Source organism: Mobula birostris, chromosome 7 (assembly GCF_030028105.1).
Source record: "Mobula birostris isolate sMobBir1 chromosome 7, sMobBir1.hap1, whole genome shotgun sequence".
NCBI classification, from domain to species: Eukaryota; Metazoa; Chordata; class Chondrichthyes; order Myliobatiformes; family Myliobatidae; genus Mobula; species Mobula birostris.
In genome coordinates, this window is record NC_092376.1 from 170503157 (window position 1) to 170520694 (window position 17538).

The 17538-nt window shown below is 40.8% G+C and overlaps 2 protein-coding genes across 2 annotated transcripts in view; one reads left to right on the top strand and one right to left on the bottom strand.

The window, feature by feature from the left end:
• The window catches only part of LOC140200569 (uncharacterized), a 556670-nt gene that overhangs the window by 363240 nt on the left and 175892 nt on the right, over window positions 1–17538 (bottom strand). The window lies entirely within an intron of this gene.
• Window positions 1–17538, top strand: part of LOC140200568 (uncharacterized) — an 85248-nt gene that overhangs the window by 37241 nt on the left and 30469 nt on the right. Inside the window, exons 8-9 of the mRNA XM_072264081.1 lie at window positions 3685–4029; window positions 4870–5136. Coding sequence (XP_072120182.1) covers window positions 3685–4029; window positions 4870–5136 — 612 coding nt within the window. The remainder of the gene's footprint in view (window positions 1–3684; window positions 4030–4869; window positions 5137–17538) is intronic.

The following is a 17538-nucleotide window of genomic DNA, read 5'->3' on the forward strand; positions in this document are numbered from 1 at the left end:
GCGGGTTTGATCTTCATGTTGAGAAACATGATCACATTTTGTGTCATTAATTGTTCTGTTTGCTATAGTGAAACTTATTCATATTCTGTGTGGGAGTCTCGCTGATGGGGCTGGTCAGTCTGATGCTTTTGTGATCTAAGTATTCTTCTAAAGTTAAGAAAGAGGCATAAGACTTGTTGCTTATGATTATTTTACTAAATGGTCCAAGAACCAATGAAAATAGTGGAAAGCGCGTTGAGAGTCAAAGAGGTAAAGAGAAGAGCAGGAAAAGAACAGAGGAAGAGAAGCTGATGAAAAAAGAGTGAAAGAGTGAACAGAGGAGATCTGATCTTCTTAAACCAAGCAAATGATTCCATTGAGATAGGAATATAACCAATAATATAACGGTTAACAAATTAAATAGCCATATTGAAGGAAAATTATATCTGCCTCTGAAACTAAAGGTTAGAAACCATTCAAAGGTTCATTTATTATTAAAGTATACAATTGTGAAATTCCTCTTCTCCTTGAAACCAAGATGAAAATAATAACAACCAATTATCAACCACCAACTACCCTCTCCCCGCACAAAAACGGAACAGGAACATCGACCCCCGGATCGGGCAAAAAACACAGGAACTAAGAGATTTTCAGAAAAATGCTGTGTCAACTTTAAACACTGAACAATCTCATGTATGTCAGTAATTATGTAAGAATACAAACAAGCATAACAAAGTTAAACTACAAGAAAAATAACAATTCCACAGCCCAATCCAGCAAGATTATAATATGAACCATGGGATAACTCTGTGTCCCCAGAATCAATATTGAAACGTCTCTTTTCCCTGCATCACTGATTCTCTTGGGAGGCTTACGGAGTCAGAACAACATAGAAACATAGAAAACCTGCAGCACAATACAGGCCCTTTGGCCCACAATGCTGTGCTGAACACGTACTTACTTCAGAAATTACCTTGGGGTTACCCATAGCCATCGTCCAACCTCCATGTAACTATCCAGGAGTCTCTTAAAAGACCCTATTGTACCTGCCTCCCACCAACATTACCGGCAGCTCATACCATGCACTCACTACTCTCAGCGTAAAAAACTTACCCCTGACATCTCCTCTGTACCTACTTCCAAGCACCTTAAAACTGCGCCCTCTCATGTTAGACATTGGGTAATGTCAGGTAAATGGAGACTTTCCATTGGTTTCCTGGACCAGGCCCACTGCTACAATCAGCACACACCTTCTATCATGTCCATGCTGACCAATACTGAGCACATTCTACATATTAATGACAAGGTCCCGAGAGTCACTGGGCATCAGTGTAGAGACTCCACCCCAGACACTGTAAGGCAGTTAAAAACTCTTAAAATTAAATTTAAATGACAAATCTTTTGAAATCTCAAATTGTAAAACACAAGCAACATGCTTAAAACACGTGACTGAAGTTCAACTGAGAAATTCCTTCTCCTTTCCCCACCTTAAACCAGACCTGAACTGGGTCGGATTAGAGAGTGATACTTCAGTGGAATATTGGGAATCCCAGCAATTAGTGTTGCAACTGTGAATTAGTCACATGGAGACTGGAGTGTCGATGTAAAACGGCTTTATTCAGCATGATGAGAGACATTTTAGAGAAATTCTCAAAAGAATCCCACTGAACTCAAAGTACGTTGATATTTTCTACTCCTTCAGCACAAAAATAATAGCATGTGATTAAATACAGTATTAATGGTTGTGATTGCATATTCTCCTTCAAAAAAGGCGGTGAAAAAGTTAAATCATCAGGAGTGTTTGATAGCTCTCTTGGAGTTCAGAAGAATGAGGAGGGATCTCATTGAAACCTACCGAATATTGATAGGCCCAGGTAGTTGGTCATGGAGAGGATGTCTGCAACGGTGGGGGAATCTAGGACCAGAGGGCACAGCCTCAGAAATGAAGGATATTCGTTAAGAACAGTGATGATGAGGAATTTCTTTAGGCAGGGTAGTGTGAATTTGTGGAATTCATTACCATTTGCAGCTGTGGAGACCAAGTCATCGGGTATATTTAAAGCGGAGGTCAATGACGGACATAAAACATTACAGGAGAAGTCATGAGAATCAGGTGTGTATGGAATATATATCAGCCATGATCTTGAGCAGTCTCGATAAGCCAAATTCTGCTCCAATGCCTTATGCTCTTATTTGGTTGTATACAAGTCTTGTATAGAAATACAAGTGTACAATGGTTGAAAATCTCCACTGACAGTGTATCTTTGAATATTCTGACATTTGTGGAGAATGTGAAGGCTTTTAAGGAAGAAGTGCGAGGCAATCAAAACATTATTCTTTTATCACTGTGTTGAGGGATAGCTCTCTCTGTCGACAATAGGGTGTATAAAAGTGACAAGCCTTGTAGTAGATGGACAATTGGTTCTTGTTTGTATTAACTAGTCCACATTACAGTGGACGAGATGCTGAGCATCTTTAAATGTATGAAGGTAGATAAGTCTCCTGAGCCTGATCTCGTGTATCCAAAGGCACTGATGGAAGCTAGAGAAGAAACTGCAGAGCCACAGTTAAGGTAAATCCATCAGTATTAATGAAAAGTGAAGTGCTGGGTGATTGGATGGTGGGTAATAGTGGCCTTTATTTCAGAAGGGCTGCAAAGTAAAACTTCAGAATTATAGACCAGTAAGCTTAACATCTCCCATTTATAAGTTACTGAAGAAGATTCTGAGGGACAAGGTTTACATGTATTTGGAAAGACTGGAATTGATTTGGGACAGTCAACACAGCCCTACATTTGGGAGATCAAATCTGATTGAGATTTGAAGAGATAACCAAGAAAGGTGGATGAGAGAGGGTGTTGATATGGTCTATACAAACTGCATGAGAGCCATGGACCCCGTGGTACACCACTTGGTGCTGATCTCCAGTCAGGAAATGCCAAGCAACCTGTCATGGGGGGGGGCATTGGAAAAGCCTCACCAAAATGCATGTGAACCTCACTTTTCATTGCTGCACTAATCAATTTTCTTAGTCATTTGATTTTTAATTACCTTATTTAATTGATTGTTATGAAACATTATTCTTGTTAAAAACACTTTGTGATTCAGAAAGGTTCATATTAATTTCAGGAGCTGTAATGAGACCTTCAGCTCTGCTGGGGGTGCACCGAAGAGTATTGGGTTCTGAAGTTTCAGAGCACCTGAACTGGTTTATTTTTCTTCAATGAGAGTCGTCAATCATTTAGAGTTGCTTGTGTGTTTTCTTTTCTTATAGCTTTGCATTGTGGTCTCCTGGTGCCTTCTGTTCAAGCTTATTAAGTTTATTTTGATAAGCTCAGAAATTCGGTGTTCCATGTACACTTTAAGCAAATGCCCAATTCGCTGTGATTGCCGGGTCCGAGTTTGAGAACGTTACTTCTCGCAGTGCCGCTTGGCTGAGCCACAATGTCTTGGAATTTTTATGAATGAACTCTCAACTGCGTCTCTACATGTTCTTTCTTTTCTCTGCACTTGGTTTCCGATATTGCCAGCACTCATCGTGACAGGGGCCGAAAGGATATGTGAGAAATCCCAAACAATTTTAATCAGAAACTGTGAATGGAATCAGAACTCACAACTTCCTCAAAATTAATTTTCCATATGTTCCACATGAGACAGATCACATTGAGAAGCTGTTGTCTGATTATTTTCACCTTTCCATTTACAGGAAGCGGGAATTCTATTTACTTTCTCCATCAGGAAGGGAACTTTGTATTGAAGGGACCAGACAATCCTGGAAGTGACTCCATTGATTTGGAATGGAGGCCACACACAGGGCAACAAACCACAAAGCGATTGGCCACTTTTCACAGAGAAGATCAGCGGTGGGCCGTAAAATGGAGTGATGAGTTCAGTAAAATACCAGACATTTCCCAGAGGTTACATGTGGACTGGGGTACCCTTAATCTGAGAATCAGGGAGCCTACGTTTGAACTTGCAGGACTGTTCACCTGGAATCAGACACAGTCCGGTGGGAAAACCCTGAGACAGTGTGAAATATTTGGGATCAAAGGTATGTTGGTTAATGAATAGAATGGGTTCAAAAACATAATTTTCCTGTGACTATTTCTTCAGATTTATCACATAATGTTGGGATTGTGTCTGTATATTTCCTGTAAATGCCTGCAAGAAAAGATATCTCAAGTTAGTATTGGTGACAGATGCATTCTTCGTTAATAAATTAGCTTTGAACAGTGATCCTCTTACCCAGAATGCAGCATAACATGAATTAAGTATTAAAATTGGTGGGTAACAATATTTGAGTCATTTATTTGGTCAGTTTTGTATACACATTGCTGCAGAGTTGGAGGTGATGGGATTGAACTTGTGGTGAGAGCTGAGGAAAATGGCTCTGGTCTGAATATCTAAACTACAGCTCATCTGTGACAAAATCTCTGATTTTGAAATTGGAATGGCAGTGGAGGTGCTCATGCTCAGCAAAATTACCCATATTGGCATTGAAGAAAATGTTGAGATTTTCACACATGAACAACTTTATGTGGAAGTTGCTGCTGTCACTAATTCCCAGTTCTCCCACCTGGTGATCTGTTTTAAGCCTTCTCCTGTGGAATAATGGGAAATTACTGAACTGATGAAAACATGAAGAATTTACAAACGGCTCTAAGATTTAAGGCATAATTTTTTATTCATATGCTAAGATATATGTAGATCATCAAACTCCAAAACACTAAATTGATATTAAGTTACTGGAACATAATTCCCTCAGGTAAACTGAGCACAGTTGGTCAGTGTTTGGTTAACTATCTGTTTGTAGGGAAATGACAATTCTGCCTGGAGCAGTTCAGAGAGTCTGTGGGAAACTGAACCACACATCATGTATCTGTTTCCACAGTTGAGGCCAACCCACAGAGATCTGTAATGGGCAGTGACGTCACCCTCAGCTGTACCATCTCCAGACTCCCAGATACCGTCAGTCTCCACTGGAAACCAAGAGGCTTTTCTCAGGGGAGCAACAACACTGATCAGATCCACCTGAATAACACCGTCTATCTGATGGTCCGACATATTGGAACGGGAGATCCACATCTGTACACGTGGGAAGTGCAGGAAAATGACTCCATTGTTCTCACTGGAGACACCAGTGTTGGAGTGGATGACAGTAAGTCCAAAGTTAACTGACATTAGGTATGAAATAGTTGTTGATTATAAGCTGTTCCACATATTACACAAGAACATAAGAAATAGGAGCAGGAGTAGGCCATCTGATCCATCGAGCATGCTCTGCCATTCATGGCTGATCACAACATGGACTAATCTCCACCTACCTGTCTTTTCCTTATCAACCTTAATTCCCCTACTATGCAAAAATGTATCCAATCTTGTATTAAATATATTTACTGAGGTAGCTTCCACTGCTTCAGTGGGCAGAGAATTCCACAGATTCACTATGCTTTGGGGAAAACAGTTCCTCCTCATCTCCATCCTAAATTTACTCCTGTGAATCTTGAGGCTATGTCCCCTTCCTCTTGTCCCACCTACCAGAGGAAACAACTTTCCTGCCTCTATCTTATCTATCCCTTTTACAATTTTTTATGTTTCCATAAGATATCATCTCATACTTCTGAATTCCAGCAAGTACAGTCCCAGGCAATTCAATCTCTCCTCATAGTCTAACCCTGTTATTTCTGGAATCAACCTGGTGAACCTCCTCTACACTGCCTCATAGTCATACTCATACTTTATTAATCCCAGCCACTGTATCATTCCTCAAGTAAGGAGACCCGAACCATAAGCAGTACTCCAGATGCAGCCTCACCAGTACCCAACACAGTTGCAGCATAACCTCTCTGCTCTTAAATTCAATCCCTCTAGAAATGGCTGACATTCCATTTGCTTTCTTGATAGCCTGCTGCACTTGCAAACCAACCTTTTGTGATTCACACACAAGCACTCCCAACTCCTTCTGCACAGCAGAATGTTGCAATCTTTTACCATTTAAATAATAATCTGCTCTTCCATTTTTCCTTCCAAAGTGGATAACCTTGCATTTACAAATATTGTACTGCATTTTCCAGACCCTTGCCCACTCAATTAATTTATCTTTAACTCTCTCTGCAGACTCTCCGTATCCTCTGCACAATTTGCTTTTCCACTCAACTTAGTGTCATCAGCAAGCACTACACTACACTCGGTCCCTTCTTCCAGATCGTTAACCTATATCATGAACAGTTGCTGGCCCAGTACCGACCCCTGTGGCACACCGCTCACCACAGATTCCCAACCAGAGAAACACCCATGTATTGCAACTCTCTGCTTCCTATTGGTTAACCAATTCTCTATCCATGCTATTACATCACCTCCAACTCTATGCATCCTTATCTTATGGATAAGTCTTTTATATGGCACCTTATCAAATGCCTTCTGGAAATCTAAGTAAATAACTTCCAACTGTTCCCCTCTATCCGCTGTGCTTGTTATATCCTCAAAGAACTCCAATAAGTTTGTCAAACAGGACCTGCCTTTGCTGAATCCATGCTGCGTCTGCCTGATGGATCCATTTCTTTCCAGATGCTTTGCTATTTCTTCTTTGATGATAGCTCCAAGTATTTTCCCAAATACAGATGTTAATCTAACTGGCCCTATAGTTACCTGCATTTTGCCTACATCCTTTATTGAACAGTGGTGTCTGCAGAGACCTGCCCAGAGTCCAGGGAATTTTGGTAAGTTATCACCAAGGCCTCAACTATAACTCTGCCATTTTTTTCAGTACCCTGGGATACATCCCATCAGGACTAGAAGACTTGTTTATCTTTGGGTCCTCAAATTTGCTCAGCACTACCTCCTTAGTGATTGTTATTATATCGAGGTCCTCACCTCCCATCACATCGATGTAATCTCTCTTTGGCATGGTAGACTTCTCCTCCACCATGAAACTGACACAAAATAGATATTCAAAGACTTGGCCATTTCCTCATTATCCAATATCAATTTCCTCTTCTCGTCCTCCAAGGGACCTACATTCATTTTGGCCACCCTTTTCATAGTCATAGTCATAGTCATAGTCATACTTTATTGATCCCGGGGGAAATTGGTTTTCATTACAGTTGCACCATAAATAATTAAATAGTAATAAAACCATAAATAGTTAAATAGTAATATGTAAATTATGCCAGGAAATAAGTCCAGGACCAGCCGACTGGCTCAGGGTGTCTGACCCTCCAGGGGAGGAGTTGTAAAGTTTGATGGCCACAGGCAGGAATGACTTCCTATGACGCTCTGTGTTGCATCTCGGTGGAATGAGTCTCTGGCTGAATGTACTCCTGTGCCCAACCAGTACATTATGTAGTGGATGGGAGACATTGTCCAAGATGGCATGCAACTTGGACAGCATCCTCTTTTCAGACACCACCGTCAGAGAGTCCAGTTCCATCCCCACAACACCACTGGCCTTACGAATGAGACTGTTGATTCTGTTTGGTGTCTGCTACACTCAGCCTGCTGCCCCAGCACACAACAGCAAACATGATGGCACTGGCTACCACAGACTCATAGAACATCCTCAGCATTGTCCGGCAGATGTTAAAGGACCTCAGTCTCCTTAGGAAATAGAAACGGCTCTGACCCTTCTTGTAGACAGCCTCAGTGTTCTTTGACCAGTCCAGTTTATTGTCAATTCGTATCCCCAGGTATTTGTAATCCTCTACCATGTCCACACTGATCCCTGGATGGAAACAGGGGTCACCGGTACCTTAGCTCTCCTCAGGTCTACCACCAGCTCCTTTGTCTTTTTCACATTAAGCTGCAGATAATTCTACCCATACCATGTGACGAAGTTTCCTACCATAGCCCTGTACTCAGCCTCATCTCCCTTGCTGATGCATCCAACTATGGCAGAGTCATCAGAAAACTTCTGAAGATGACAAGACTCTGTGCAGTAGTTGAAGTCCGACGTGTAAATGATGAAGAGAAAGGGAGGCAAGCCCACTTTATATAAATATAAAAATGTTTAATATCCGCTTTTATATTTTCTGCTAGTTTATTTACATAATCTATCTTCTCTTTCTTTATTGCTCGCTTAATGATTCTTTGTTGCTTTTTAAAGTTTTCCCAATTTTCCAGTTTCCTACTATACTTGGCAACTTTGTACACATGAGCTTTAAGTTTGATGCCTTTCTTTATTACTTTAGTTATCCATGGCTGGCTCTCCCCACCCTTATTTCACTTGCTTTTAACTGGAATATACGTTTGTTGAGCACTGTGAAAAATCTCTTTGTTAGTCTTCCACTGTTCCTCAGCCGTCCCACAATATAGCCTGGTTCCCAGAACTACCCTATCGCATTCTTCCCTCATCCCATTGTAGTCTCCTTTGTTTAGGCATAATACTATCATGATCCGGTCCGTGAAGTCCACACTCCGGTTCACGGTCTGGTCCATCGATCCTTATTCCAGGCTTTCCGGTTTTCCCTTGTCCTGTTGTGTGCCTTAATTGCGGCACATGATTCTCATTTTGGGCTGGCTATGTAAACAGCTCCTGGGTTCAGCTTCAGTGGCTGGCTGATGAGTGTGGTTGGGTTCGGAGTTGGGAGCGGGAGTGGCTGAGTTGGCTCGACTGGAAGCTGGCTGTGTTTTGCTTGATGCGTGAGTGTGTTTTGGAACCTGTTGAGGGAAAGAAAGTGGGGAAGGAACGGAAATTGCTGGGAGGGGGTTGTGTGGGTCCGGTAATGGCGGACAAGATAAGAGGTGGAGTTGAGGGAAAGAAAGTGGAGAAGGAGAGGGATAGAGACTTGGGACCAGAGGTAGGCAGCTGGGGAGAGGCGGATTATTGTGAAGGGAGAAATAAAGGGAATGAGGAGGTAGTGAGGGGTCGGATGAATAAAAACCAAGACAAAGGGAATAAAAGAATAAGAAATGATAGTGGAGAAAGCTCTGAAAGTGAGGAAGATGAACAAGCTCAGAGAGGAGGTGTTGTCATAATTAGGTTTAATGAGAAGCCTCAGGGACATATGAAGAAAATTAACCCATTTGTGCTAACAACAACTCTGACAAATAAGGTAGGGGAAATAGTATTTGCAAAAGTCCTTAATGATGGCAACTTATTGGTAAGATGTGCGAATGAGGAACAACTTGAGAAAGCACTCAAGCTAAAAGAGATAGGAAAATGCAAGGTGGAATACACTGGGAGGGTGGGAGTACAAAACAGTGGTTGTAAAGGAGTGATCACGGGGATACCAATGAGTATAAATATGGAGGAGATAAAGAGGAATATCAAAGGAGGGAAAGTAATGAATGTTCAAAGACTGAAAACAACAAAGGAGGGAGTGAAAAAGGAAAGTGAATCAGTATTGATTGAATTTGAAGAAGAAAGAGTGCCAAGGTAGGTGTTCCTGGGTTTCATGAGTTACCCAGAAAGGGTGTATGTGCCAAAGCCACTGAGGTGCTATAATTGTCAAAGGTTTGGACACGTGGCTAAAAACTGTAAAAGGCAGAGGAGATGTGCTAGATGTGGGAGTGATCATGAATATGGAAAGTGCGGAACAGGAGTCCAACCAAAATGCGGCAATTGTGGAGGAGCTCATAATGTTGCATATAGTGGGTGTGAGGTTGTCAGACGGGAGACTAAAATTCAAGAAATAAAAGTGAAAAGAAAGATCACTTATGCAGAAGCTGTAAGAATGTCAAGAGAACAGAATAATGCTCCTAATGAACAGGGAGCAATAGGGATACGAGAGATGCAACAAAGAACAAATGACAGGATTTATGTAGACAAAAAGGCTCCAGTAACATTCATTGCAGGAGTGATTAATAGTACGGCTGAGGTAAAGTCAAAAAGTGACAAAATTCAGCTGGTGGTAAAAGCAGCAGTAAACCATTTAGGGTTAGTAGGACTGACATGGGAGGAAATGAGGGAGAACCTCAGTAATCAGTCAAGCCAGGAAGTGTCATGTGTTGGTTAATACTAATTATGGTGATTCTTTTACAATGGAATGCAAGGAGCTTACTGGCCAATAGCCAGGAATTCAAGCACTTTATTAAAGAAATGGTTGTAAAACCAGATGTAGTGTGTATTCAAGAAACTTGGTTGAAACCAACTTTAGACTTTGTGGTATATGGGTATACAATGATAAGGAAAGATAGAAATCTAGGGGGAGGAGGGGGTTGTGCTATGTTAATCAAGCAAGGTGTACCATATAGGGTACTGGAAAAAGGAGATGATCAGGAATACATAGTGGTGGAAGTGTGGGGGATAGGGGAGGAAGTGGTTATAATTAACTACTACAATCCATGTAAAAGGTTGGATTTGGACAGCTTATTAAAGATACAAGGACAAAACAGACAAAGTAGTGTGGTGTGCAGATTTCAATGCTCATAGCACAATATGGGGGGATCAGATTACAGATCCAAATGGAAAGGTAATTGAAGATTTGATGGAAGAAAGGGATTTGGTGTGTATGAATGATGGTAGCGGCACAAGGATAGATATAACAACAGGAACTGAGTCAGTGTTAGATATTATGTTAGTGTCTAATACCTTGGCTGGCATTAGTAACTGGGGAGTTTGGACTGCTTCAACAGTAGGCAGTGATCACTACCCAGTTTTGTGTTCAGTGGGTGAAAGAGTTGAAGTAAGACCAGGTGGCGGAACCCCAAAGTGGGTGTTTGAAAAAGCTGATTGGGGTAAGTTCCAGAAGTTGAGTGAAGAAGGGTTGACAAAGATTGATATTTCTGGAAATGTAGATGAATTAAACAGTCAGGTGACTTCAGCAATTATCATGGCAGCAGAAGGATCTATACCTAGGAGTAAAAATAGGATGAATAGAAAACTGGTACCATGTTGGAGAGGTGAATGTTGTCAGGCTGTAAAAAACAGAAATAGAGCATTCAGGCTAGTTAAAAGAACCCATAATATGCAGCATTTGGTTCAATATAAGAAAGCACAGGCAGTGGTGAGAAGAACTATATGTCAAGCTAAAAGGGCAAGTTGGAGGAGTTTTTGCGACAAGGTAGGAAGGACAACACCTGTGGGAGAGATATGGGGAATGATTAAGAGGATGGGAGGAGATAGAAGGGAATGGGAATATCCAGTAATGATATCTGAGGAGGAAACTGCAGTCTCCAGTAGGGATAAGGCTGAGGTCATGGCCAAGTCATTTGTACTGATACACAGTTCAGAAAATTTGTCTGAAGAAGGGAGAAGAAGAAGGGAAAGAATAATGAGCCAACACCCAGGTGTGTTAAGCAGGAGGGAAGGAACAGATGATATAATTGATGATCCATTTACATTAGCAGAAATGGTGAGAGCAATAAAGAGATCGAGACCAACCTCCCCAGGGAAAGATCTGATATGCTCTGTGATGCTAAAAAATCTAGGAGAAGGAGCGCTCTTGAAGTTGCTGCATTTTTATAACAGAGTGTGGGAGGAGGGAAGATTACCAAGTGCATGGAAAGAAGCAGTAGTAATTCCAATAAGGAAGCCTGGCAAGGATCTGTCAAAACCCACTAGCTACAGACCAATTGCATTAACATCAAGTATATGTAAGATAATGGAAAGGATGATAACGGAAAGGTTATCATATGAGCTTGAGAAAAGGGGAATGCTGGCAAGTTATCAGAGTGGTTTTAGAAAGGGAAGGAATTCCATGGACTCAGTGATTATGTTAGAGACTGAAATAAGGAAGGCCCAGGCAAATAGAGAGTCAGTAGTGGCAGTGTTCTTTGACATTGAAAAAGCCTATGATATGATGTGGAAGGAAGGATTATTAATTAAACTGCACAAGATGGGGGTTGGTGGGAGAGTTTTTAACTGGATTAAAGATTTTTTGTTTGGTAGAAAAATTCAAGTTCGGATTGGATCAGAATTATCAAAACAGTACATAGTGGAAAATGGCACACCTCAAGGTAGTGTGATTAGCCCGTTTCTTTTCATCATTATGATCAATGATGTCTTCACAAAGGTACCAGTGGATATAGGTAGGTCACTGTTTGCGGATGATGGGGCCTTGTGGAAAAGAGGCAGGAACATGGACCATATAATCAGGAAACTACAAGAAGCAATTGATGAAGTGGTGAAGTGGGGTTATGACTGGGGATGTAGATTTTCAGTAGACAAAACTCAAACTGTATTTTTTACCAGGAAAAGGGTTGAGGTAGGGAAGAAGTTAAGGATGTATGGGGTTGAATTAGAAAGGGTTGCATCATTTAAATTTCTGGGAGTTATATTTGATTCACGATTAACATGGGCAGACCATATCAGAAAAGTTGAGGAGAAATGTAAAAAAGTAATAAATGTGATGAGATGTGATGAGGGAATGGGGAGCAAGTTGTTCAGCTTTGAAGAGAATGTATGTGGCTTTAGTAAGATCTGTATTGGATTATGGAAATATAGTATATGGATCAGCAGCTAGGTCTCTTATAAAGAAACTGGATGTGATTAAGGTTCAGGCCTTGAGAGTGTGCAGTGGGGCTTTTAAAACGTCACCAGTGTCAGCCCTACAGGTAGAAATGGGAATAATGCCTTTGGAACTAAGAAGGATGCAACTGATGGCAAACTACTGGGCTAACTTGCAGGGGCACAATGATTCTCACCCTACTAAAGGAGCGTTGCAGGAGTGCTGGGAAAATGGGAGGTTTCAGAGGGATACCCTTAGTCGGGTAGGGAATGATATCACGAAAGAATGTGGAGTATTTGATCTGAGGATAAGTCCTTCAGTAGTTTATCCGGTTGTAGCTCCATGGAAGCTTGTATGGCCTGACATAGACTGGCATTTGTTAGAGGTAAAAAAGAAAGAAAGATATAAAACAGATTTGGTAAATGCATTTAACTGTCATGTGATGGAAAAGTATAGTGATTATACTCACATTTATACGGATGGTGCGAAGGAACCTGAAACAGGAGTGACAGGGTTTGGGGTGGTAATACCAGCAAAAGAAATTGGAATCAGCAGAAGAACATCTAATAAGTTAGGGGTGTTTACAGTGGAGATGCTGGCAGTGTTGGTTGCGTTGCAACGGGTGCAGAAAGCCAGACAAGCCAAAGCATTGATATGTTCAGATTCATCCTCAGTTCTAGCAAGTTTAAGGTCTTTTCACACAAACAGTCGGCAAGATGTACTTTATGAAGTCCTTCAGTTAGTTACGAGAATTGCAAATCAGGGAGGTCAGGTAAAATTTCTATGGGTTCCAGCACATGTAGGGGTGAAGGGGAATGAGAGGGTGGATGAGTTGGCAAAGAGGGCGTTAAAGAAAGAAAATGTGGAAATGCACATTAGTATCAGTAAAGCAGAGGTTAAGTGTGTAATCTGGGAAAAAGTCAACCGAATGTGGCAAGAAAGATGGGACAGGGAGGGGAAAGGGAGGCATTTATATCAAATACAAAAGAGTGTTGCAGTTACTAGGGTAGGTAATGGAAACAGAAGAGAGGAAATTGTGTGGACTAGGTTAAGGCTGGGGCATTGTGCATTAAACAAAACATTGAAAATGATAGGGAAACACCAGACAGGATTGTGTGAGGAATGTCAGGAAGAGGAGTCAGTAGAACATGTAGTTTTGTGTTGCAGGAAGTATGGGATACAGAGAGAGATGATGAGAAATAAATTAAGGGAGTTGGGGATGCAAGAATTCACATTAAAAGGGTTGCTGGGCATGGGTGAGAGAGCACAAGTCCGGGTATTTTTAGCGTTTTTAAGGGGTACAGGGGTTTTTTATAGAATATGATGAATAAACAGGAATAGGATACTAAGATGGTCAAAGATGGGAGGGTGAAGTGTAGGTTTGTGTGTGTGATTGGGTGAAGGGATTTAGAACCACAACAACTGGATCTTTCCCCTCTCACTGAAAATTCCTCTGCAGGTCAGATAAGATGTCCTGAACCTGGGCACCAGGCAGGCAACACAGTGAGCACTCACTCCACTGTGGCCTTTCATTGCAGGGTGTGGTCATTGCCCTTACCCTGGGACACTGTGTAAGTATACACTTAGAGTCCACTTTATTAGGTACACCAGTTCACCTGCAAAATACTACAAAAGCATGCAGACATGGTCAAGAAGTTCATTTGTTGTTCAGACCAAACATTAGAATGGAGAAGAAATGTGATCTAAGTAACTTTGTCTGCAGAATTATTATTGGTGTCAGATAGGGTGCTTTGAGTATTTCAGAAACTGCTGCTCTCCTGAGATTTTCTCAGACAACTCTAGGGTTTACAGAGAATGGTGAAAAAAACCCAAAAAAAACATTCAATTAGTGGTAGTTCTGGGGGACTTCCGGGTCATCAAGGGAATGGCGGTGTAAGGAAAAGGTCTCTCGACAAAAAAGAAGGTAAACTGCCCCAAAATCGAAATTAGACAAATACTTAATATTGTATAACTATATTAATAAAAGAGGCAAGGATGATGTCTAAGAACAAGATTAAAAAGTCTGCTCTGAAGGCTGATAAACACAAAGAGACGCAGCAAGCCGACGGGCCTAGCTCCCCCACGGCAAACCAGGACGGAGACAACGAGAAGGAATCGGTGAATCTGTCTTTGATTCTCAGAGAGATTCGCGAGTTCCGACAAGATAACAACAAACAGCTGGAAGATATTAAAGGAGAAATAGTAAAAACTAATTCAAGGATAGATGAAGCCGAAGTGAGGATTGTTGGAACTGAAGACAAACTACAAAATGCAGAGGAAGTGATAGCAGAAATGCTAAAGTTACAAGAGCAGCTCCAGTGGAAGACAATAGACCAAGAAGGCCGCTCAAGAAGGGAAAATGTGAGGATCTACGGAGTTCCCAAAGGAACTGAAGGTAAACCCGGATTGATGATTCCCTTCGTGGAGAAGCTGCTTAGAGAGAACCTTGATATACCGGATGCAAAAGACCTACAGATAGAAAGGGCTCACTGCACATTGGCACCACAGCCTCCGGCAGGTGCCCAGCCCAGATCGATTCTGGTCAGATTTCTCAGTTACAGAACGAAGGAAGAGGTGCTCAAACGGGCATGGCAAAAGAAAGGTTTCATGTGGAACAACTGTAAAATCAGTTTAGACCACGATTATGCACCGGGGATCCTTGCCAGATGGAAGGAATATGCGGAAACACGGAGGGTCCTGAAGGAAGACAACATCAGATTTCGGACCCCATATCCAGCTCGGCTGAGAGTCTTTTACGACGCAGGGACAAAAACTTACGCTACAGCGGAGGAGGCAACGTCGGACTTGGCGGACCGGGGACTACCTATTAAAGTTATCACCCAACCGGAGTCGCTACTGGAGAGGATTCGGCAGAAGTCGTGGCAGTTAGTGGGGCGAGGATGCTCCACACGAACCAGAGTGTCAAACTGCAAGGAAAAGCTGCAAATATTCAGACGCGAATGTACAGAGAATACAGATTAATTAAGAGAAATAACTGAAAGGAGTAAATCAGACTTAAAGGTAAAATGAAAGCTGGTAACTGAAAATAAACTAGACAGAATAACCTGAATGATAGCAATATGGTCGAGACATAAATAGGAGAAAATTCTCTATGATTATTCACACTGCTGAGGGCTCTCTAACACAGGGTGAAGATAGAGGTTATCCCTCTGAACTGAGGCGGGTTGGTGCTCAGGCCTCACTGTGGGAAGTCGGGAAAAATTTTCAAATGTTATACGTTCAAAAATGTCTAGGGTTTGGTTATATGTCTTGGTTTACTGTTGAGAAGGGATTGCTTACTGTTTGGTTAGAAAAGGAGAGTGTTTTTTTTCTACTAGAGAAAAATGCAAATTGAATTGGTAAAAATAATTTCCTATACTGTTAATGGGGTTTTGAATCCAATTAAAAGAAATAAGATTTTGTCTAAATTCAAAAAAGAGAGGGCAGAAATAGCTTTCCTCCAGGAAACACATATGAGCCAATCCGAACATGGAAAATTAAAAAGAATGGGCTTTAAGCATGTATTTTATTCGTCATATAAATTGAGCCACAAAAGAGGGGTACCTACTTTAATATCAAGTACTCTTAATTATGAACACATTTCAGAGACTAAAGACAAAGATGGACGATTTGTAAAAATTACAGGAAGAATAGAAGGTATAGAAATAACATTGCTGAATGTTTATGCTCCTCCAGGTTGTGAATGGTCATTTTATAGACACATTTTTGACCTAATGGCCAGTTCTCAAGGGGTAGTAATCTGTGGAGGGGATTTTAATATTAGGTTAAATCCTGCATTAGATTCTTCAAGAATAGTTACTCAGAATAAACCTCTGACTCGGAAAATGAATTTATTGATGGAGGAGTTGGGAATTATAGTTATGTGGGGAATTACACCCCACGAGTAAAGATTATACACATTACTCTTTCCCTCATTCAGCCTATTCAAGGATAGACTATTTCTTTATCTTTAATACAGATAGACTCAGGATAAAAAACTGTAATATTGCAACAATTGATCTGTCGGATCATAGCCCAGTCTCTATGTCTCTAATCCTGGAAAGGAAAATGAGGAAAACACTATGGAGGTTAAACTCACACATACTCAATAACCTGAAAGTAATGGAGAGATTAAGGGGAGAAATCAAAGAATACCTAGACCTTAATGACACGGGAGAAACATCACCAGTGATCTTATGGGATACATTGAAAGTTGTACTGAGAGGGAAAAATATTTCCATTACCACTCACACGAAAAAAATTAATGCACAAAAATTAGCAGACCTTCAAGGAAAATTAAAACAACTTCAAGTTGTAGATAGCAATAAAAGTAATTCTAGTTTAAAACAGGAAATTAGGAAATTGCAAAGTGAAATTGATGATATTTATACATTGGAAATTCAAAGAAATTTTCTTTACCTGAGACAAAAGAATTATGAAGTAGGAGGTAAATCAGCTAGATTATTAGCATATAAATTACGAAAACAACAAGCAGACAATACAATTCATAAAATAAAGAATCCAAAGATAAAGCTTGTGGAGAGTACAATAGGGAAAATTGAAGAGAGTTTTGAAACATATTATCGAGAGCTGTACTCCCAATCCCGGGCCTCCAATGAGCCCTATATAGACACTTTACTGAATTCTTTAGATCTACCTAAACTTACAGATTTACAAAATGAAGGTTTATTAGAACCAGTAACTGTCAAAGAACTGAATGTGGCCATCTCTAGGTTAAAGGCTGGAAAGTCTCTGGTTCTGATGGGTTTACCTCAGAGTGGTACAAATCGCTGAAGTCACAGTTAGCCCTGTTACTACTTAACACCTTTAATTGGATCTTGCAGAGAGCAGAAACTCCACCTTCCTGGAGAGAAGAGATTATTTCAGTTATTCCTAAAGAGGGTAAAGATAAACTAGAATGTGGCAATTATCGGCCAATTAGTGTTCTTAATTTAGATTACAAACTATTTACATCTATATTAGTGCGCAGATTGGAAAAGCTTTTACCTGGCCTAATCCATGTAGACCAAACTGGATTTATTCAACAAAGGCAAACACAGGACAACATAAGGAGAACTCTACACATATTAGAACAGGTTAATAAGAACAAGACAGAGACAATGGTAGTAGGATTAGATGCTGAGAAAGCTTTTGATTCGGTTAGTTGGGCATTC